The sequence below is a fragment of the Gigantopelta aegis genome, chromosome 7 (assembly GCF_016097555.1).
Source record: "Gigantopelta aegis isolate Gae_Host chromosome 7, Gae_host_genome, whole genome shotgun sequence".
Taxonomy (NCBI): domain Eukaryota; kingdom Metazoa; phylum Mollusca; class Gastropoda; order Neomphalida; family Peltospiridae; genus Gigantopelta; species Gigantopelta aegis.
Genome location: NC_054705.1, coordinates 44488097 through 44513357, shown reverse-complemented (window position 1 = coordinate 44513357; position 25261 = coordinate 44488097). Strand labels below are relative to the sequence as shown.

General features: G+C 37.6%; 1 protein-coding gene across 1 annotated transcript in view; it reads left to right on the top strand.

Moving 5' to 3' along the window:
* Positions 1–25261, top strand: part of LOC121378113 (chitotriosidase-1-like) — a 107613-nt gene that overhangs the window by 23515 nt on the left and 58837 nt on the right. The window contains exon 3 of the mRNA XM_041506213.1: positions 23684–23863. Within this exon, the coding sequence (XP_041362147.1) occupies positions 23684–23863 (180 nt within the window). The remainder of the gene's footprint in view (positions 1–23683; positions 23864–25261) is intronic.

The window sequence follows — 25261 nt, the reverse complement described above, 5'->3', positions numbered from 1 at the left end:
ATAGCCGATTATTAATAAAGCCGTAGATGTGGATTGAAGCGCTTCCATATGTACGCAATGCGTGATGCATGTTGTAAAATACGTTAATTCCCAAATTCCTTGGTGATCGCCCCAATACGCATCACGCACTACGCATTACGCCTCACGTGCACTTGTTTGAAACAATAAATCATTATCCCCAGTGTAGTCACGTGACGATACCACGTGAAAGTATGTTTTTTTTTTAATCAGCTGCATGATATCGGCCTAAGAGGTCGATTTCCTTTTTTCCCTCGGTTTTTGAAAATCAACAGTCACCCAGTGTAAAATGTGATTGTTCGTTATGTGTCAGATTTGCTACACATCGTCCATCCAATACGAGTATCACAGTTGCAGCTTTGTTTGAATAAATGTCGATAATCTGCAACTGAGAATGACTTTCGATTTTCAAAGACAAAGACTGTTTGTATGCATATCTATCAGAACAGAGGTCATCATTTAGATCCACAGTTGTTTCTAGGCAAACTCTGAATGACAAAACCGTATTCCTACACAAGTGATTGTTACCGGCCTCGATGGTGTTGTGGTTAAGCCATTCGACATTAAGGGTGGTAGGTACAGGGTTCGCAGCTCGGTACCGGCTCCCACCCAGAGCGAGTTTTAACGACTCAGTGGGAAGGTGTAAGACCACTACATCCTCTTCTCTCTCACTAACCACTAACAACTAACCCACTGTCCTGGATTGACAACCCAGATAGCTGAGGTGCGTATCCAGGACAGCGTGCTTGAACCGTAATTGGATATAAGCGCGAGTAATCGGTTGCTTCCATGATCCACTTACAGGTGTTCACCCTTAGTAGGACCGCCACTCCCAAGAGTAGCCAACTTAGAAAACCCGCAAAAGTGCGATCCCAATTGTGAAGGAGACCAAATTTCTGGGAGTCATATCTGATAGGTGTCCATCTTTCGCCACCCATCTAAAACATGTTAAAAAGAAGGACTGAAAGGCCCTTTAGATTTTAAAGGTTACTGGAAATACAGAAGGGGGACAGGTTATGCTTCGACTGTATATATCTTTAGTTAGATCTAAACTTAGTTATGGCTGCATTATGTATGGGCCAGCACGCTACATCCTAATAACAACCAGGACTTTTCGTAGAATCTCTCATTTATATTATTTTAGGGAAACTTAACACTGCAACTTGAAATAAAAAAGTAATTTGCTATGTCGTCTGCTTCTGTGGCACCCCCCCCCCCCCCAGCTGAGCGTTATAAATAGTTATGTGTCAATTCTCGTTCTGCACATTACATTTCCTCTGCTATTACTTGATATGAAGGCAGGATAGCACATGCCACGGCATTTGATATACCAGTCATAGTGCACTGATTGGAAAGAGAAATAGCCCAGTGGGCCTACCGACCGGGATCGCTCCCAACCCGACCGCGCACCAAGGTGTTCTCGCAGTACGATTCGATCGCATGCTACAAGTCGATGCGACTAATCGCATAATAAGAACGCCTCTTTAAGTGATTTTAGTAAGATCTATTTTGAGTATTGGGGTCTGTTGGGTGAGGTGAGTTATAAGTGCAATTTCTATTCCCATTATGCCCCTTCTCCTGGGTATGAGCCTGCTAATGACCTCGGAAATAAAAATTGAAAGGAGGGAAAAGGTCATAGACCAAAACCCGTGGTACATTAGTTCTGGGCTACTTTTGTTTTTAAATATCATGAAACAATCATACGTCATAATGAATGTGCTGGCTAAATAAACTTAATCAACCAGAGACAAAATAATTTTGTGATTAAAACAATATATATATGAACGATATTCGTGATGTGGGTGACTGGGTGCGATGTGTTACTGTTCCGGTAATGAAGCCCTAAATCGTATGTACAGATGCGTTGGTTTCTTTGAAAAACTAACATTCATAATTGTATAATTTAATTAAAAATAGATGTACTAATACTCATATAATTAACAGCTTCGCGACACTGATGCCCGTCCCCATCGATGCTGTATTTCTCGTTCCAGCCAGTGCACCACGACTGGTATATCAAAGACCGTGTTATGTAGTGTCCTGTCCATGGGGTGGTGCATGTGAAATACACCTTGCTGCTACTGGAAAAAATGTAGCGGGTTTCCTCTCTAAGACTATATGTCAAAGTTAAATGTTTGACATCCAATAGCCGATGATTAATAACTCAACGTGTTCTAGTGGTGTTGTTAAACAAAACAAACTTGTTTTCCTCGCGTTTTTGTTGTGATATTCGCGTACATTTAAATCCCACAAAGCTGACTGCCCATGATAAAGTTCTATTTAATGTTCCGTTTCATCTTCCGATAAACTCACCTTTAATAAATATTTTAATTATATACTGAATATTTATATCAGTGTACAGGCCTATTCGACTACAACGCCCTTTGCAACTCTGCTAAGAATTGATTCCTCATTGGTCAATCCACTCCCATCTTGTGCACAATAGCTAGAACATGGAGCAATTTCTATTCCTTGCAATATACGTGCAACATCGAAGATACATATCGCATTTCACGCTTGATACATGATTTAGTTCAATTTTGAATGACACGGCCTATAACATTTCCCAGCATCTCCCCCCCCCCCCCCCCCGCAAAAAAAACAACAACCAACAACAACAACAACAACAACCCCCAAAAACAAACACACTAACAAATCAAATGAAACATGGGGGAGGGGTAGGGAAGGGGGTGTTGTAAATTGTAAATGGCGTGTGAAATGGTTGCATTTTTAGTTTAAAACGGAATGACAAGACCTTTAACATTTTCTAAATACAATCACTTTTAAAGGCCATACTCTTCCCCAATCTGTCAAAGCCAGTTACCTTAGTATTCCCGTTGAACCATTTATTTCAAACCCCTTGCGTTCCTTCAAATGCCAGAGGTTTGGCCATGGTCAGAACACACGTCGTGGAAAACTTACGTCTGCTCGCTGTGGTCTGTTTGACCATGACAGCAAGACATGCAAATGAAAACATTCCTCGGAGAAAAGTTAAGCGGTGGCAGTAAAAGTTACAGCTCATAGACCTATTACTGTGTGTTTAGATTATTATTTAGCCCTCGGAATAATTATAATTTTAACTAGGAACTCCCAAGATCGTCTTCATCAACTCCCTATTCCATTTGTTATCATAGGTGATTTTAATGCTCACCACACTTTGTGGGGATGAGATGATATAAATAAAAGAGGTAAACTTGATACTCAAAAATTATTTAATACTATTTAATGATAAACGTCATACATACTTTCATCATGCCTGTGGTTCTTTCATATCCATTGATTTAACCATTTGTAATCAATAACTTTATCTTGATATCTCCTGGCAAGTGTGTCTATACCCTTGTTGCAATAACATTTCCAATTATTTTGGAGAATGATGGACCTCCACCACTTGAATGGGCTCAGAGATGGACGTTATCAAAAAGCAAACTGGTATCAATTTTGGCATCTCTGCCGTACTCGACTGAAACAGTCTGTCATTACTAATGCTGATGATCCCATGACTTCATTACCTCCATCGTGAAAGGTATTGCAGAGGATACCATTCCTTGGACTTCAGCAGTATGGAAGTGTTTCCATGAACCATCGTTCAATGAAACATGTAAAGATACAAACAAAGAGCGAAACAGGACCCTCGAGAGGTTCAAACATTTGTAAAGCTACTAGATAGAGTACTAAATCATCATGGAAACATTATGTCGCCAAGTAGAGTTCTCAAACAGCCGTGAAATCTGCCTGGTACAGGATACGTAAAATCAAGGAGAAAAGATTCAGTAATACAGTTCGCCACTTGTCTGTAAATGACACGATGTCACATCTTATCGTCACACTGCCAATACTTGGCAGATAATTTCGCCCATAAGTCCTCTTCTTTCAGGATATATGCTTTTACATCTATTAAAAGTAAAGCTGAAAAACAACCTATTAACTATTCATCTGAAATTGCTTAAATATATAAAAGGCAGTTCTCTTTGGGAAAAGTTGCAGGAAGCAGAGGCGATGATACTTCAATAGGACCAGATGGAATACACTATCAACTATTGAAACACTTACCTGAATCATAATTTATGGTTCTCTTAAATATATGTCACACAATCTGGATGTCTGGTTACTTTCATTCTGATTGAAAAAAAGCTATTATTATTCCTATTCCTAAGCCCGATAAGGATCCAACAAGTCATACCAGTTATCGCATTTGTAAAACCATGAAACGAATGGTCAACCGTACACTTGTCTGGTATCTTGAGTCCCACAAAATCTTACTAACGTGCAATGTGGTTTCAGGTCTAGATATAGCACAATCGATTATCTTGTTAGAAACGTTTTGTAGGGATGCTTTCATCCATAACAAGCAATTGGTATTCATCTCTCTTTGACCCGGAGAAAGCTTATAATACCACCTGACATGGACCTAATAGTTTGTATGCCTGACTTTATCACCAATTTCTTTAAAAAATAGGTCTTCCCAGGTACGATTGGGATCTTCGTTATTTATATTCTTATTCGCAAGAGATGTGTGTGCCTCAAGGTTTAACTTTATGTGAAAATTAACAGCATTACCCAGTGTTTAAAACCTGGTGCTGGTTGATAGCTCATTATATGTCGATAGCTCATTATATGTCAGATTTGCGACAGGTCGTCCAATATGAGTATCACTGAACGTCTGTCGCTGATTTGTTTGAGCAAACGTCGACAATGAGTAAATGAAAATGGATTTAGATTCTGTCCAAAACTGTCTGTATACATAGCTGCCAGAAAAAAAAGAGGTCACCATTTAGATCTTTAATGGTTTCTGGAGAAAAATCTGATTTCATTTCTGGAGACCAAAGTACTGGGGGCTATTTTGGACAAGAGGTTCTCTTTTGCTCCTCATTTAACATATGTTACAAAGAAGGGCCTAAAGACTCAATATTCTAAAAAGTATTGACAAGACTGAATGGGAAGCATACAGAAAGGTTATGCTCTGTCTCTATCGATCTTTCTTTCTGTTTGACATTACAAACATCGATGATGATGAGATGAATGGTGAAGCCACAGTATTTCCATTTCGGTATGGGACTACTTGGCAGGGCCGTGCTCCACGCTTGCTGTCAGTTGAGCTAGATCGGTATCACCTGAGCCCAGAGTACACGGAACCTGTAGTGCATGTCGGGTAATAATCCTCCATGCGTGGTCATACATTCGGGAGAAACACCCGTAATCGCACCTGTGAAGTGGGTGAAACTCGGTGTATGTGGCCTTACACCTACCCATTCAGCCTAGCGGTGCACTCACTCTGGGTTTCTGGGTTGGATCAGGTACTGGCATGAACAATCCCCCATTGCCTCTGGTGAGATACGAACCCCGTACCTACCAGCCTCAAGTTCAATGGCATAACCACTACACCACTGTGGGCGGTTGTCTCTATCGATCTTATATACATATACAAGTATGATTTGCGTGGTCACTCATACACAATGCTAGTCAAGTTATGATCTCACTAAAGATCGAAGACATTTTGGAAATGCCTTCATATATTGCTTTTTCACCGTGGTGTATCAAACCACCGAAAACTGTATTCGATGTTGGGCATCTCAAGAAAGATCTAACATATGCAGTGGCTTATAAACACCATTTCCTCGAAATCCAAGAGTGATTCCGTGATTTCTTTCCTTTTTACACAAACGAATATTGGGATGGGAATGTTGTGGCTTCTGCTCCGGTTTTTCCATCAGCCACTAATAAGCATACATATTTACTGCTGAAATCTGGGAAATCATTAAAGCCATGGAATAGACTGATGATTCGTGTATCCATGGGCCTGGGCGATCAAACTGTCATAGTGGGTGTTTTTTTTTTAAATAGACATATACCTCCTGTTAATAAATTAATGTGATAGACGTTTCTAAGTGTTAGCTATTTGGTGGATATTACCCCATAAACATAATGAGTCGAGGACACATTTGTTTTCGACATTATTTTGGGTTTGTGGAAACAAAATATATCAGAACATTATAACCAATTAATATAGCCACAACATATCACACAAAATAGCCCCTCTTCAAACTGATGTATGATATTAAAAACTGATTTTGAAATTAGGTAACCATAGGTTTTGACATTTTGGTGGTTTGAAGCATTTAAACACCTTAACGTTAATGGTACTACTGTTTGATGCACGAGGGACCTATTTCAACTTCACTGCAAGACGCTCTGTGAGAAATTAAATGGGTCATTGTTAAATTGTTTTGAAAAAAAAGTGTCTTTACTACAAACAACAGAAAGTCATATTTAAAAGAAACCCAACATAACAGTATGAACGACAGAGATACTGTGAAATGTTCCAGTAGCTGGAAATGTAGAGCATCTACGTTGACCTTGGTGTAAGAGTTTAGCGCCATGTAGGCTAAGCCACGAATCACACCAGGACAGCAGTTTCATGCACCTTTTAACTTTTTTCCCCTAAACTAAGCAGACGTAATACCACATTCTGTGAAGTTGTGGAAGAGTTAAAGTTTGTTTTGTTTAACTAAACCACTAGAACACATTTATTAATTAATCATTGGATGTGAGACATTTGATAATTCTGACTCGTGGCCATCATTTTTCACAATGCAGAAAGGTATCTTTTATATGCAGTTTCCCACGGTATTTCGCCAGTTGTGGTGCTCTGGCAGGAACGAGAAAAAATCTCACTCAGTTGAGCACTCAACCGACTAAGCTAAATTCCCCACTTTGTGGAAGAGAACAGGGGCAGGGATTTCTGTTGAATAATGTACTTCGCACAAACACACACCTCAGTACGTTCTGATGAGCATTTGTGCATTCATATCTAATAAAACTCTTGCAAGCACATCTAACCAATCACTGCAGGTTTTCGTCTTATGGGACACAAATGGTGTCCCACAGGAAAACCTTGCATTGCCGATCTTTATCAAAAGTCCTACCCATTCCTATGGAATAATATTGTTGTAGTCTTAGCATACACGATAACTAAAACCTTCCAATAAACGAAATGTAGATCATCTGCATCTAAAATGATCTAAGAGCTGAGTACCATGTAGGTAGAGGTTCAATACACCCTGACTGTCCATACATCCAGTCTAGTGTCTGCATATGGTGATATTGCACGATTGTTGGTTGTTGTTTGGATCACGAAAAAGGTCCGCCTAACTTCATGGAATGTTATTTTAACCAGATACCTGACATTTAATGAGTATGTCGACATACCTCTGTTCCATACACACCGGCCTCGGTGGCGTCATGGTTAGGCCATCGGTCTTCAAGCTGGTAGGTACTGGGTTCGAATCCCAGTCGAGGCATGGAATTTTTAATCCAGATACCGACTCCAAACCCTGAGTGAGTGCTCCGCAAGGCTCAATAGGTAGGTGTAAACCATTTGCACCGACCAGTGATCCATAACTGGTTCAACAAAGGCCATGGTTTGTGCTATCCTGCCTGTGGGAAGCGCAATTAAAAGATCCCTTGCTGCTAATCGGAAAGAGTAGCCCATGTCGTGGTGACATCGGGTTTTCTCTCAAAATCTGTGTGGTCCTTAACCATATGTCTGACGCCATATAACCGTACATGAAATGTGTTGAGTGCGTCGTTAAATAAAACATTTCTTTCTTTCTTTTCCATTCAACATTCATAAAGACTACAATGTGTCATGGGACATATGCAACACGTGTAACATATACATTTAAGAGAAAAGTGAGGAACGAGTACTCGAGGAAGCAGGCGTCATGGTATATAATATGGCGTCTTGGACAAAGAAAGTCCCTGATCCTGCCTTTCCCACAACTTCACAGGAATGTGACACTACCTCTGCTTTCATCGGAAAAGGTAAACAAAGAACTTGGAACTGCTACTCTGCTGTGACTTGTGCCTTTACCTACATAGCGCTCAACCCTTATACCAAATTAACTGTAGATGCGCCAGACTTCTAAGTAAAGACATACTTCACAGTTATCTAGTATAATATGGCGAGCAGCCTGGAACATGTTGAAGATGCAAGAGAACTGACGCATCGCCAGAATAGAATGACGATGGAAACCACCCACCGAATATGCCCTGCCCTGCTGCTAGTGATGCGAATCGGATGGAATTTCATCATCAGTTATCAGTTATATACCAACCAATCAACTTTAGATTACACAATTGGTTAAAATTATATGAACATAATAAAGGACTTGAATTATAAGGACAATGCACGTGTCGTCATGTTCACTGCAATACATTCTACAAATCGCCAGTTCTACTTTTAATAACTATTTTATATGATAAAAACATTATGACGTGGGAGTACCTTTGATAAAGACAGTACAGTTCTACGTTATTGTGTGAAATACCCTAACTTTGGCTTCCATAGCCTGCGGCGAATTGGATAAGTGTGGTTAACTGACCTCGGTGGCGCAGTGGTTAAGCCATCGGACTACAGGCTGGTAGGTACAGGGTTCGCAGCCCGATACCGGCTCCAACCAAGAGCGAGTTCTTAAGGGCTCAATGGGTAGGTGTAAGGCCACTACACCCTCTTCTCTTTCACTAGCCACTAACCAACTAACAACTAATCCACCGTCCTGGACAGACAGCCCAGATAGCTGAGGTGTGTGCCCAGATCAGTGTGATTGAGCCTTAAATGGATATAAGCACGAAAATAGGTTGGTGGTTACAAGAGTCTAATGTGCATGTAAATTCTTTAATGAAAACATCTTGCTTGAACAGAATGATACCAAAGACTCACAAATGACGGTGCACCTTTTCCATGAAAATTTATTGTGTATTTTTCATTCCTTTTACAAAAATCCATCTAGTGATATATGGGTTAATATAATTGCATTGATTACTTCAAAACTCTTAAACTCTAAAGGCCAAAACGTCGCTTGTCTAGGTGGCATGAATTCTAAGATATTGGTACTAACAGGTTTTGCATGGCGTCCATCTTTGAAATACAAGATTGCTACCATAATTGCAACTGGTTCCTATTAAAAGTTGAAAGCTAAGGCAATGGACAAAAAGTTCACTTGTTAGTTGTATTATATAAGAATATGTTGATTGCCTGTAATGTATGTTCATTTTGTAAATACGACTTTCTGTCATTTGTAATGAAGGCACTTTTTTCAAAACAATTTAGCAATGACCCCTTTAATTACTCACATGATGTCCATCATTCACATTCTGAACAGTAAAGATGAAATATGGCCCTTATAACATGAAGCCAGTAGTACCAATTAATAAGGTGTCATATTTGTAAAATCACCAAAAATGTCATAACCTGTTGCCCTCTGGTGACTTAATTATTGAACCAATTCATACATATCATATATCACGGTGTCGATGGATTTAATACAAACATTTTGAGTAATATTCATTGGTTGCAAGGTTATGACATAATATGTCATAACCTTTTATGTTCTAATATTATTGTTCTACCTACAACAAAATATTATACAAAACGTATTTTGTTTTCCCGATTCCAAAATTAAAAAGAAAAAATTGTCCTCGCGTCATTGTGTTATCCATGACAAGTACCGTACATTCCTGTTTACACAAGACGGATCACGGGATGGGAATTCTTTGGCTTCTACTACAGTTTTTCCTTCAGAGACAATCATTTCCACAAGACTGCCCGATTAAGCATCAATGTTTACTGCTGACATTTAGGCAATTATTAAAGCTCTGAAAGTGATTGAAGATCCATGTGCATATTATGTTTACAGGCATAGCGCTATTAGAAAATATCGTGACATTCTTCCAGCTCAGGTGATACCAATTCATTACATTTCAGGGTTATGCCCATGTACTATTTATTTTAATATATACGTATTAAAAGTAGAACGTATTGTAAAAAACCCACCGAATTAAATGCTCGCGATTTAATGAAAGTGAGTCAGTTAGTGAACCTTTATTTACGCGATTCCCTTGCTACTAATGGAAAACATACAGCGGGCTTCTTCTCAAAGACTTAATGTTAAAATTACTAAATGTTTGACATATGTGGCTTTGTGGTGTCGTTAAACAAGACAAACTTTAACTTTAGTTTCGCAAATCCGACATTTCCCCCAATAAAAATGAAGTACTAATATCAAATAATTTTAAACCGTATAAAGACGTTTATTGTTTACCTTTTAAGTCCGTATGCTACAAAAATACTTCACGAAATTGTGTATTATCATGTATGTATGTTCTTGATATAAAATGTGAAAGTGTCGCATTGTTACACTAGAACCACCAGATGACACGAAACCTGAAATGCTGTAAGTACTGAGATCAGGGTTTTTCATATCATATACATATCATAATGAAATATGTTGGGGTCTCGATGGAATATTTTGTGACCTCTATATAAAGGCCACCTGTCCTAAACGGCCACTTGCTGTCGGTCCATTGAGTAGTTGTTATATACATGTTCGAGTGTATATTAATTTGCAGTTGTGTTTTCGAATTGGCAGAGTCTGAGTTTTTCAGGCGAGCGATCCGTCACAAACATAATCGCGGATACGGCCGGTCTATGAGAAATTGGATGAATGATATCACCTTTTCTGTCTACTGGAAACCCATGTTTCTCAATTTGACTAAATGTCTGCTACAAGTTGTCCAGTGTTTCTCAATTTGACTAAACGTTTCCAACGACATGTTCAGTGTGACTTACACTACGGTACCGTAACTTGTACGTCTGTGAAAATTAAATTAGAACACATTGATTAATTATTCAATTAGGTGTCAAACATTTAGTAATTCTGACATGTAGTTTTCAGATATTCCATTCGTGGGGCAGTCGTTGGGCCTGGTATTGTTTCATAAATTGCACAAAATGGAAAATTAAAATAATATAAGAGCCGTCACATGGGAAAACCTACAACTTGGCAAAAAAAGTTGTTTTGGGGTAAATAACAGGTAATAACCTTAAAAAACTAAATTTCAGGTATTTGGGTTCTATCTTAATTATAAATGTGTATCAAAGTACAGATGATATCACTAACGATCTCGACCTAAAAAATACAAAATAGTAACCAAAAAGTATTGTACATAAAGATGTATGCTTACTTCAAACCGATCTTCACGTGAAGAAGAAGATGCCATCTTCTCAGATTCTTCAAAACAAAAATGTTAAACACATACGTTTTAATTTTGTTCTTTTAAAAAAAAAATTATAGAAAATTGTGACATTTTTTAAAGCATTCTTTCTTTCTTTCTTTTGTTATTTAAGAGTCTCAATATACAAGAAGCACACAAACTCCCTCATCATCTCATTAAAATAAAATAATTCTTTGCGAAACATTCTCTTCAGATGGCACATGCCAACATTCAAATATATGAGGGTAAGAACCTATGATGTCCACATTTGACATAGTTGTGATTATCTGCTCTAGCCAATGATAATGAAATGGAAATAATGTGGAGTCCTTGTAAAGAAGACGACATATCATCAAGAACAATGGAAGAAGTTTGTTTCGTTTAACCAGACGACATATCATCAAGAACAATGGAAGAAGTTGGTTTCATTTAACCAGACGACATATCATCAAGAACAATGGAAGAAGTTGGTTTCGTTTAACCAGACGACATATCATCAAGAACAATGGAAGAAGTTGGTTTCATTTAACGACACCACGGCGGCACTAAACATATTGATATTAATCATCGGCTATTGCATGTCAAACATATCGTCATTTTGAAGCAGTCATAGAGAGGAAACCCGCTACATTTTTCCATTAGACAGACAGACAGGATAATACATACCACAGAATTTGATACACCAGTCGTGGTGCACTGGCTGGAACGAGAAATAACTCAGTGGACCCACCGACGGGGTCGATCGTAGCCGATTTTTGCCTGAATTAAACACAGGGCGACCAACCTAATAAAAATATTTTTCCGGAATTTTCTGATATTCTCATTTTTATGCGCGCGAACACCCTTTTCAAAACAATAATTTACAGCGCGCGAAAACTTCATTTTAATAAAAGCAATTTTAAACAGTGAGGAAAATGTCATGTTTGACATATATTTGCAAAATGACAATACAAATGAGTATATCATTCTTTATATGTGAATTGAAACTTCCTCATAAAAATACCCCCCCCCCCCCACCACCACCACCACCACCTATACACACACACACCAAAAATCATCAACAAGTTCACACAAAACCCATTTTATTAGCAAATATTCTATTACAGTTTAAGACTCTACAGATTAGCAATAAAGTGACAAGCAAATTTGGGACCAATGTTATTTGTATGTAGGTACATTGCCAAATATGCACTATGTCATCATATGCATGTGACCGGCCTCGGTGGAGTCGTGGCAGGCCATCGGTCTACAGGCTGGTAGGTAATGGGTTCGGATCCCAGTCGAGGCATGGGATTTTTAATCCAGATACCGACTCCAAACCCTGAGTGAGTGCTCCGCAAGGCTCAATGGGTAGGTGTAAACCACTTGCACCGACCAGTGATCCATAACTGGTTCAACAAAGGCTATGGTTTGTGCTATCCTGCCTGTGGGAAGCGCAAATAAAAGATCCCTTGCTGCCAATCGGAAGAGTAACCCATGTAATGGCGACAGCGGGTTTCCTCTCAAAAATCTGTGTGGTCCTTAACCATATGTCTGACGCCATATAACCGTAAATAAAATGTGTTGAGTGCGTCGTTAAATAAAACATTTCTTTCTTTCTTTCATATGGATGTAGTGGGGTCGAACTGATTTGTGGTGAACTGGTTCGGGGATGAAAAGACTGGCTGCCCTATTACAGTAACACTTTTGGAGAGCCAGTTATTATTTAACTTACTTAAATAAAATAATATCGGTAGGTATATTAAAGGGACATTCCTGAGTTTGCTGCACTTTTTAAGATGTTATCGATTAACAAAGACTTTTTGACGATTGTAATTACATATCAAATATATTTTTCTGCATAAAATATCAGTGGCTGTATATTAAACGTGTTTCTGATCGTTCTAATATTTGTACTAGGTTAAATTTCATTTTATTTCCAAAAAAATATTTTTTTCGTACGTACGAAATTATTTGAAGACAAAATCCAGTTTGAACTTCTTACAAATATTAAGACGACCAGAAACACATTGAATATACAGACACTAATATTCTAAACCAGAAAATATATTTAATATGTAAAATTAATCGTAGAAATATTTTATTAGTCGGAAACATCGGTTTTGTGGTCCAATTAATGACATACAATGACTTAACTTACAGTCTACAACATTCCTTACGTAACAAAAGTGTTATTTTATTTATCTAATATCTTTGTTGGGAGTTCATGCCAAAACATGCGGACAGAAGAAGAAACAAATAGTAGAAACTCGGCTCAGCTATTTGGAACAAAACATCTAATCCATCAGTCCTACTGGCGCGTGGTCAAGATACATAGACCGAGATTTGGTGGTGTCTCATAAATACACTGGCTTTTTCAAGGGCGCCCGTTACGCTGTTTGAAGTTTCAAGTGCATGGACCTCTCGCCCATCTTACAACGGTTTTGTTATATGATCTCACTTGCCACTGGCTGGGATGTGCAAATATTTACGGTCCAACACAGGAGTTGTGAGGTCGCGTATTTACTCTAATCGAAAAGACGCTTGGCCGCTTTCGCGCTGCCCACATCGCCGGAACATTGGCGAAATGTTGGCAACAGGTGGTACATGTGTCAGGTACATGTTGTCATTCAGCTATGAGATAAACTGTAACAGAAGGAGGACACATCGAAACGAAACAAAACTGTTAGTTATTTGTTAGTAGATTCCCTTCCCCGCTTTAAAAAGATGGGAAAACAAAACAGCAAACCCCCATCAAAACAAAAAATACCCCAAAACGCTTGAGTATTTTAATGACGTGTGTCTTATTAAGGAGAGCTGTCACTCTGTCTCCACATCAGCCTGCTGAGAATAGAATAGAGTAGATGTTTAACGACACTCCAACACGAAAACTACATCGGCTATTGTGTGTCAAACTATGGTAAATGCGAATAAATTATATCAACATCAATATAAAAATTCAACAGTTAAACTAAAACACAATGTAAAGAACTGCCAAAGATGTAAATATCACAGATAGATAATATTAAAATTTAGAATAAAAGTCAGTATCACGAAGAAATTGTGACAAAAGTTCTGGATGGAATCGAACCCCCCAAAGTAATTTTATCTGCCCTTAGCATATGAATTTATATGGTACATGTGTCAATATAGCAATATCTTAAATGGCTTCCCATTATCTTAATTTGGAGAGCAATTAACTGTTGCCCTGAATTGTTGAAAATTATTACATTTTTATTAACTAATAAAATCTAAACATAAAATTAACCTTTGACACCCAGTAATATTTGAGAGTAATGTTAGTTTGACGTCTTACGAAAAGACGATCAAACAGATTGTGCCATGGTATGTTGTTTTTGTGCAACACAGGACTTCAATGGTTGATTTCACAGATTTGATGCCCCCTTCCTTTCTACTAAAAACAATGGTGCTCATTTGCTACTATCGTTCTTCCAAATTTAAAAAAGAAAAAAAAGAAAAAAAAAAAAACCCAAAAGAAAAAAAAGAAAAAAAAGAACGACAAACACCAACCTATTTCGTTACTTTTGCATATGGTATGTTACATTTTATTGTGAATTGCACCTTTTGTGCTTTATGTCTAACACCACTAGTTTAAATTCGCCTTCTATTTTCTAATTTCCCCTGCAACACTTTGGCAGTTACGAGTTGCAAATCACCAGCGCTCTGGCGACATTTTAGCAACAGGCGGTAAATGTTTCATATACAAATCTTCATTTAGTTATCTGATGAACAGCTATAAAAAGAAAATAATGGAAAATACATCGACATGGAAAACCTTGGGGTGGAGGATGGTGATTAATTAACTGGCCTAAGGACAAAAAAATAATAACAACAAAAGTCGAACTTTGGTCAGACCAAAGTTCCAGAATTGATGCGGTGATGCAGCTTTTTTTAAAGTATGGATAGCTCAGAAAAGGTTGGTAGATTTAGGTTTTGTTTACGTCCTGGTCATCTGCCTTGGTCCATCCTCAATGACCATGGTGTCCCCTCGTTTGCTTTGGTACCCTAAATATTTTCCTGCACATTTTCCATATAGCCATGACAACTTTTACGACTTCTACTGCAAATGTTTTAAAAACAAATCATGCTACTCATTCAGAACATCTTGACATGGTTTAGAGAGAAATACAGCTAATGGTCCAAGCAGGTTCTAGTTTTGGTGCGATGGCATTTTGGCTTCTAATGCGACTTTACGTCATAACAAGTAAAGTCCGGCAAACATTGGAAATTATCAACAACCCCCCCAACCCGCCCCCCCCCCCCAACAAAACAACAACAACAACAACCAAACAACAACAACAACAACAAAAAGAGAACTAACAAAAAAAACCCCAACACCTTGAAGCACAAGTGTCAAAATCGACGGGCGCGCTGACTAGAGACCAGAAATTTATTTTGTTTGGCCTAACTTAAATTATGAGAAGCCATTTAAGATACTACCACAGGGAAGAGATGGGTATTTCATAGTTATAGTTCCTCTTATCGACGAGGTCGTTTTGTAAGAATCGAAAGATTGAAAAGATAAATGAGTACTTTTATAATCTTTTATTATTTGTCTGAAAATAACAAAATTAAAATTTTTGATGACAGTAATGGATCTAAACATGATTAATATATTTTTTTTTCTTTCCAGTATGTTTTTAAACTTACATTCTCTGCCATTTAATACTGACTTCTTTTTCTACTCCATTATGCATTTGCCTCATGTGCCTTATATTCGCCACCGCGATTTGAAATTCCCCTTTAATGTTTTAAATTCGCTTGCCATATTTTGGCTGTCTCACAAAGGCTCCGATTTCAATGTTGTGTTTTCTTAAAGCCAAAACTGTTTAATGATAGGTTATCTTCAGTAAACATCTTCCTATGACATGAAGTTAATAGGTAAACACAAAGTAAGGTTATGTTCTATATAAACATGACATTGAATGATGACATCAATAATATAATATCGCACACACCATCTTTTCCAAGTTCAATATTAGCTCTTGTCTGCCAAAAGTTGATTTACTAGCACAACATGATTTCGTACGCACACTAAACTTGTAGATGTTTAATTATACAATAGAGCAGTATGCAACCCGCGGACTGTTCCAAACTTTGCTACCTTTTGACAGGTGGAGAATGAAAGGCATTTGATTATAAACCTGGGCCCCGTTCTACGTAGCGATCATAACATTAAGATCACCTTAAGTGCATATGTTAGCTGTGCAGTTACGGAGATCTTAGGGCTAAGATCGCTTAGTGGAACGGAGCTCAGACACCCACAAAATGTAATTATATTTAAATCCTATAATTGGAAGACCCTCAAGGCAATATATTATGGAACAGTCATCACATGACCGTTAAACATCTCAGTACTGTGTTACGTGGGCACACACGTTGCTCTACGTAACCACAAGAAAGTACAGTGTGCTGGTTCGTTCCGTTTCACATACAGGCGCCCGGTTCCTTCGTGTAATGTTTGTACTGGTAACAACATGCAAGTTTAACGTCATGGCTGTTCTCGGGAATAATACAACTAAAGCTCTGTGACATCAGACTCAGGAAGAAATGTGTATTTTAGACACAGTAAGTGGCGACCATTTGGTTGTCGACGATTGCCGAAGTATTGCATAGAGTTTCCTCTAGGCTTCCACTACAATATATCAATAAGGGGAGGGCTAGGGGTGACGCGAGCTAATTAGCGTCGTGAAGGTGTCGCACATGGTTTATTTCGACACACCCAGAAAGAGCCACACAGGATATTCTTAGCGATAAAACGGCAATGGACATTTTATATGCATTCACTTTTCCAGAGACAGGACTCATATACCACAGCTTTTCATGTAGCAGCCATACAATTTTGTTTTATAGCAGCCGTGGGTCTGATTGAGCGGATTTAGCTTAGTCGATTGAGTGCTCGCCTGCGGTGCTTGCGTCGCAGGATCGAACCACCTCGGTGGATCCATTCGACTGATTTTTTTCTCTCCATCCAACCAGTTTACCACCGTAGTATGTGCTTTCCTGTCTGTGGGAAAGTGCATATAAAACATCCCTTGCTATTAATGGGAAAATGTAGCGGGTTTCCGCTGATGACAGCATATAGAATGACCAAATGTTTGACATCCAATAACCGATGATTAATTAATTAATGTGCTCTAGTAGTGTGGTTAAACAAAACAAACAAACAAACAGGATGATTGGCAGCTCGATACCTCTAAGGGCGACATATTCTGAAAACACATCGTACCTCAGTTGAGTACTCTACAATCCTCTTTCATATTATGAATACTGTGTATTAAAATGACATATTTCATGGCCCACGTGTTTTTTCTACAACAACCTTCACGCACGAAAATGTCTGGCACTTTAAATCCGCTGAGCATATCGATTTAATCGGCACTTGTTTGATTTTGCAATATCAACAAAATGAGCAGCATAGGACGATGATCAAATATTGTATCCTAGACATCGAGTATACGCCAAGACAACAAATTGCGGATTACTCCTGTCAGTGTGTCAAAACAACAGACTATTTCTACAGAGATAATATGCACATGTTTTATTTTTTCGTTCTATGCCGACTCGCATTCCAACAGGTTCAGTATATATTAACTTACTTCAATGCGCTCTGCGACCCATCGTTGGGGGATTTCACATTCTTAATATCTTATCAATGAATGGGATTAACGGTTGTACAGAATTCTTGTCTTGTCCAGTTAATGGACAATCGTTGAATGATATAATCATATGGCATTTTGTTGAAAGGACTGAGTATTTAGACTAGAATCTCTAATGTATAAAAAGTAGGACAAAACACAAAAAATAAACAACAACAACAACAACAATAATAATATATAATAACAATAACAAAAACCCGTACATTTCTTTATATAAAAGTAATATTCTGCACGCATACTGACGTCACTCTGTTTATGAAAGCCGTAGAAAAGTGTTAGGTGTCTGTTCAGCCGAGCACTAGAAAGTGACAGTCCTCTTGTAGACGGAGTTTGAACAATTTGATTTATTGTTGTCCGGATCAAATCATTTGAGACATGGCTGCATACTTTGACGACTGTCATAACTTCGTTTTGGAAACAGTCTTCTGTATAGATACGGTATTAAGTAGGCTAATGACAAGTTTTGCAGTAAAATTGTAAATACATCTCACATTTCTATCTATAACAGGTCATTTATTGTAATTTTTTCTACCGGTTGTTTGAATACCATAACAGGTCATGATAATACTGACACATTTTTATGGTTTTTATTCCAGAGATTTTCATAACTAATATATAAGACTGAAAAATCACCTGGGTATAATTTTGATTAGTACTTTAGTGTCAAACTCCATACTAACATTATATTGGCATGAAGCTATTATTTAGTGGTGTATTGCAAGTACAGGACTATCCTCGTAACTCTCCATTCCTGAAAAGTAATGGGACTCGGTTCTAGCGGGCCTCGTCTGCCTTATTGTTTAGGAATGGAGAGTTACTCGGACATTCCCCTATACTTAATGTCTGTGTCACCGAGAATCTTTTTACTTTTAAATGCTAAATGATAACATGATTGTATTGTTAGTGTTTGTTAGTTTGTTATGTTTAACCTTCTGACTACTGCAGGCGAGATATCTCGCCCGACGTCACGTCAGTCGACATACTGTACACTGTATACAGTGCATTCCACAATTCATATTTCCCTCCGTTTTGCACACGACACTCACCGGAAACGGACATATAATAAAAGAAAAATGATTTTTTTTTCAAAATGGTCGCTTTTGTTTTGATTTTTTCAATTGAAAATACCGTGAAATTTTGTGTTCAAAAAGTGGTTTTCGGCAAGTATTTTCGGTTGACAACAATGGCGGCACGTCGCGGTCATTTTCAGGGATCGATAGCCGACTGTGACAGCTAATTTGATAATAAATTTGATCGTTTTACCAACAACGAAAATTACCAAATATTGCAATATGAATCGTAGTTCGGGTTTAAAAAAAAATTCTGGTCAGAAAACCACTGTTATCGGGAATAATGGTAAATACTGGAGCTGGGCCCGTGCTGAAAGTGCCTAATTTTAATCACCATTAGCCGATCTAAAAATTACAAAAAAGACACGAAAATTTAGCATATATGAACTTTATTTCATGTATTTATAAAACACCAGACCCACTCAACGTGGTTTTTGTTAAAAATTAATCATAACGGGTGTGGTTATGATGTATACGCATCACACCCCTTCTCCTGGGTTTGAGGCTGCTGAAAGTTTGTTTTGTTTAGCGACAACACCAGAGCTCATTGATGTATAACTCATCTGCTATTGGATATCAAACATATGGTCATTTTGACACAATCATAGTGAGGAAACCCGCTACATGTTTCCGTTAGTAACAAGGGATCTTTTATATGCACCATCCCACAGACAAGATAGCACATATCACTGCCTTTGATATACCAGTCGTAGTTCACTGGCTGGAACGAGAAATAGCACAATGAGCCCACTGACGGGGATAGATTCCAAACCGACCGAGCATCAAGCGAACGCTTTACCACTTGGCTACGTCCCGCCCATTTTCTGATGGAAACATACCAACAAATCACTAAAACCTGCACTTCCATCCCGGTTACTACCCCCCGACATGCGTCGCTTGCAGTGTCAAGACAGTTTGGAATGAATCAATGTTGTAGAATAAAATTCAATGTCATGAAGTATTTTCAACAAAAGTTTAATCACATTTCTTCTATCAAAACTATATTTAGTAGTTTTCTTAAGATGATTGCATTCCACCAAAATGGGACCCACCATCAGAGTACACTACAGTGCTCAAACCATGGTGGAGGATCTTTCTTCAAAATAAATAAAAACTCAAACTTGTATTTGTCGGGTGAGGCTGTAAGTTTCGTTTATTGTCAAAAGCTTATTTAATATTACAATGACGTACCCATATTGGTATTAATATCTTTGGTTTTTAAGTTTAGTATAAATGTGATTATTTGTTTATTATATATATATCGTCTCTCATAATTCCCTATGGAATGGCTTATGTACTTTTCTATGTTTATTTTAAATGTAATTATGTTGTACATGAGGTGAGACGTAAATAAATATATCTATCTGTCTGTCTGTCTGTCTTTAATTACTAATAACCGTGTGTGTTTATAACAATAGATCTCGAGACAAAGGTAGGGTAGGATATGCTTGGCTTTCGTGAACATTTAATATTATCACTGTTTTTGACAGTGATTCATAAGTATATATTATCAAAACTGTACTTATTACAGTCCTCGTTGCGATGTTAAAAAAAAAGTTCTAGTAAAGGATCTCTTCGGGAGTGGCTGGCCTCCTATAGACGAGGCACTAAATAGAGATTCATAGAATCAACCACAATTTTGCCAAATGCCCATTCGACTCTGCGTTGTGCAGATAAACTGCCTTGATCATGAATTACGCTTTTGTTGTTCAGATTCTATATATGATCGTTAATAATATTAAAGAGTGCTTGCCTTAGACCAATTAAAGTTTATTTTGTTTAACGACACCACTAGAACACATTGACTTTATTAGTCATCGGCTATTGGATGTCAAACATTCAGTAATTCTGACATAGTCTTAGAGAGGACGCCCGCTACATTTTTTTATACAAATGATAAAAATATACTTACCTAGACATTTGTATTGTATTATACTTTTACCCACAGCTCTTTATACTGTGGTTTTACATAATCATATAAATGTTATGCTGAATGTAAATAATATGTCCATATGTTTACCTTTAGTGACACCCAATGGCCGATATGTATTTGTGTGCTGGGGTGTCATGAAACATTCATTCATTCATTTTACCATAGTTTGACACCCAATAGCCGATGTATTTGTCGTGCTGGGGTGTCGTTAGACATATATTCTATTCTATTCCGTTCATTCATTCATTCATTCATTCAATGTTCAGTCTCCAGCAATATGAACTCTACTTTCTGGCCAAACATGTACTTCATTAGGAACAAATTAGATAGAACAAAACTGTTGACAAGTGCACAATATTCAGTGGCATAATATACTAAATATGCATAAATAAACTAAATAAATATGGTTTTAGAAACAGTGTGTCTTTTGAATTATTTGCCATTTATATTAGTTTAATAAGGAAATGTCATTTCCTGAACAAATGTTAACAACATCGTCTACATGTCCCTATTTAGTTGAAGTGATTAGCTATGGGCCGTTCAACGTTATTTATCAAAAGTTCACAACTATACAAGAAGTATTTTGTAAATATATATCATTTTCAAAAATATGTAGATCTCTTGAATATGCAAGTTTGACTAAATATGAGATTAATACAAAACACAGAATGTCAACTCCATTCACAATAGAGGGCAGCAAGCAGACATAAACCGATCATAGGATAACGTTAGAATGGCAGTACAATTCTGTAAAACTGTTTGTCCTTTCCCGAACAAAACGACTGTGTTCATTACAATGACACTCATACAGATACATATACAGGTATATGCCTACTATATAGTTTTCCTTTGTTCACTACATCCCACAGGCATTCACATTAATGTTTGGAAGTTTTGCCATGCGGTACATTTAAAACGGTCAATTACACTATTATTATATTAAATATTATATGTGGAAAGGTTTTCAGCTGTAAGCTCATTTACAATACCTTGAATAAAATAGGAATTGTTTGACAAAAAAAAAAAAATCGCTTTACTGTGTAATGTGTTGCTCTTCTATACTTTTTAAATATTTATGTTTTTAGAATAATATTGTACGGATGACATAAAGAAACATGTAGAATATTCATTTCCTTTGAACAAAGTCTTGGGTTCATACAATAAATACTCAAACTGGCTCCCGTTTGATATGGCTCCAGACTGCCATATATGCCCCAGTAATACAAATTCGATAAAACGGCCAATATGCACAATTTCAGGATGACTTTAAAGAAAATAGGTCGAAGAGTGTTTAATTAAAACAATCACAGAAATCAGACGGACATTGCAGATTCGAATCTGCGGTGTCCGTCTGATTTCTGTGATTGTTTTCAAAACAAAAAACAAACAACAAAAACAAAAAACATGAACCACAAAGTTAACGTTGTTCTCATAATACATTGTAATTGAATTGGCTGGTTTTACTCATTTTACTGTTCATCAAAATCACCTTTACGAAAGGGTTTATTCTGTTCACCGTCTTCGGTGGTGTCGTGGTTAAGCCATCGGACATAAGGCTAGTAGGTACAGGGTTCGCAGCCCGGTACCGGGTCCCACCCAGGGCGAGTTTTAAAGACACATTGGGTAAGACCACTGCACCGACTTCTCTCTCACTAACAACTAACCACTAACAATTAACTAACTGTCCTGGACAGACAGCCCAGATAGCTGAGGTGTGTGCCCAGGACAGCATGCTTGAATCTTAATTGGATGAAAAATTCTGTTCATTATATTCCTTACTATTATAATCATAACAGATAACAGAAACAAAAATCCCATTAATATTTCGAAGAGTAGTTTTTCTTTGACGTTTATGTTCTTTACTGTTTTCGTCGGTAGTTCCGACGTTTTGACTGGCATTTACAGAGCCGTTTTGTTCTAGTAGTGCTGTGACCTGTTTCCGTTTACATTGGAACTTAATCCTTCGCTTAATCCACGCCTGCTATTCCAAAATGTTCGTTCAAACACATAGCACTATTAGTATTACATACAGAATCAAGTACACTATGTTTGTAAAAAAAGGTAATTTGTCTAAGGTGACAGACGTTTTCATTCAATGTTATACTCTTCCTTTACATTAATGTGCGTTATGAATGTCACCTGTTACTGTCTTAGACTATTTAATGTTTAAATGCACATTGATATTGATATATTGATTTACTGGGCCTACGGAACATGTAAAATTAGTTTGTCATTTCCTGATAACAAATGCTCATATTCAGTGCTCCGATATGGGCTATGCCAACTAAACGATGAATGAATGATTTGAAGAATAACAAACCACACAATGCCTAGCCATACGCAAAGAAAACTACACACAGTTGTTCTACTATATCTGTGGATTGTCGAAATGTGCATTGGTAACTAGTATACACTATAAGTTTAATATAATAGTAATGAAAGTTTCTTTTGTTTAACGACACCACTAGAACACATTGATTGTTTATTAATCATCGGCTATTGGATGTTAAACATATGGTAATTTTGATACAGTCATAGCTACAGTTGTCATCTAGTAGCAAGGGATCTTTTATATGCACCATCCCACATGCAGGATATCACATACCACGATCTTTGATATACCAGTCGTGGTGCACTGGCTGGAACGAGAAATATAATAGTAATGAAAGCTGTCGAATCACAAAATGCCTTTGGAACAAACTGTATTTCCCCCCAATAAATTCACCATGCTGAGCTGGTTTTGAAACTCAAGTATAACCCTGTTAAAAGGTGAAATAATGTAGCACTGGCACCTGAATGCTTGTATCTTCAGAACCTTTGAAATATATCCGTTACTGTGGCTCAGATTAGCGTGCGCTACAACAGCTTGCTCTGAATGTGCACGCAAAACCCTATGACCTGACCTGACCTGGCTCAGATTGCTAAATCTTGTGTTTCTGTTTTCACAGCGGGTAAGAAGATCTTCTGCTACTACAGCAGCTTCGCCCAGACGCGGAATGGAATTGGTAAATTCCTCCCCGAGAACATCGACCCGTTCCTGTGTACCCACATGATATTCGCCTTCGTCGACATCTCGCCCAACGGTCGCGACCTCATCGCATTCAACTGGAACGACGTCGGTGACAACGGTAAGATTTTAAAATGTTTGTTGAACAATGTAAATGCTATGTAATATACTAAACTGGCCTCAGCGTGTGTGTGTGGTGTGTGTGCTTGGTGTGATAGTCTAGAACACCTCCATACCAACAAAAGAGTACCCAAGCACATACTATGAAAACACCAATGGACATTTCGAATACGAACATTAAAAAATACTAAAACAACAGAAATCCACAAACAGACAACTCTACATACATGCCGCAAACAAAATGCAACGTGTCTAGGCCTTCGAGAGCTAGACGGACATTAGGACTGTTAAAATCGTTCTCTGCCGTCAGAGGATAACTATATGGCGAAAACACGGAATTGCTGCCTACCACATGGTAGGCAAAGATTCCCGCTCTAATACAACAATAACTCCATGTTTGACACTAAATACCATTACATTAATAATTTGTTTGAGTTCGCCGATAACCATTATTTCACATATTAAGCACTAATACAAACACTACATTTCGCCATGGAGTTATCTCAAATGGCAGATTACTCGGGCTACAAAGTACCGACAAACGAATATTGTGAGAATACTAGGATACTTCAACTGATTATGGCTGGAAATGAACATCAGATACGATAGAATAAGTTTGGGCGTAGTGCTGGGGGCCAGTAGACGTTTTAGTCAAGTTTTGCTACTATTATATCGTTAGCAAGTTTTGATGGCAGATCACAGATGATATCGAAACCTTATTGCAGTACATTTTGACCAATCATGCATGTGGTGGGGTTTCCTATTTTGTCCCATATGAAAAGGAACAAATACCGAAAATGTCTCCTTAGTTAATTTTGTTTTGAGTAAATTTCGAGCAACGAGGTTTAAGTAAAAATAACGCATTGTTATAAGAGAAAGTGCATTTAAATTTAGATCGAATGAGACTGGTTTTATTTTGCAATAAATCCTTTAAAAGAGGTTCGTCTAAATACTAAATATCCTGCCTTGAACATCAAAACCATAACTGTCTATACAGTTAAACGTGCAGCATACACTAGACATAGCACACCAGTCAGTGTAATGAACGTAGACCAACACTTAGAGGGAGGAACAAGACGAAATGGTTCCATATGAATGACAGATAAAGCAATCCCATCCCCCAAATAAACATAAAAAACAGTGAATAGTTGTGAAAGAGTGGCATGCTTTTCTTGTACAACCAAACACAAATTAAACCTTCAAAAAGACAAAAGCAAATGTTATGGTCAACTTTTGAAAAACAATATTGAACTAACAAAACAATACAAATACACTAACACCATACTATGTTATAACAGATGCTTACTTCATAAAATACAAATGAAAAACAACCCTGAAAAAAAGAAAAACGAAAACAACACATACACAAACCCCCTCCCCCACACAAATAAATTTTGAA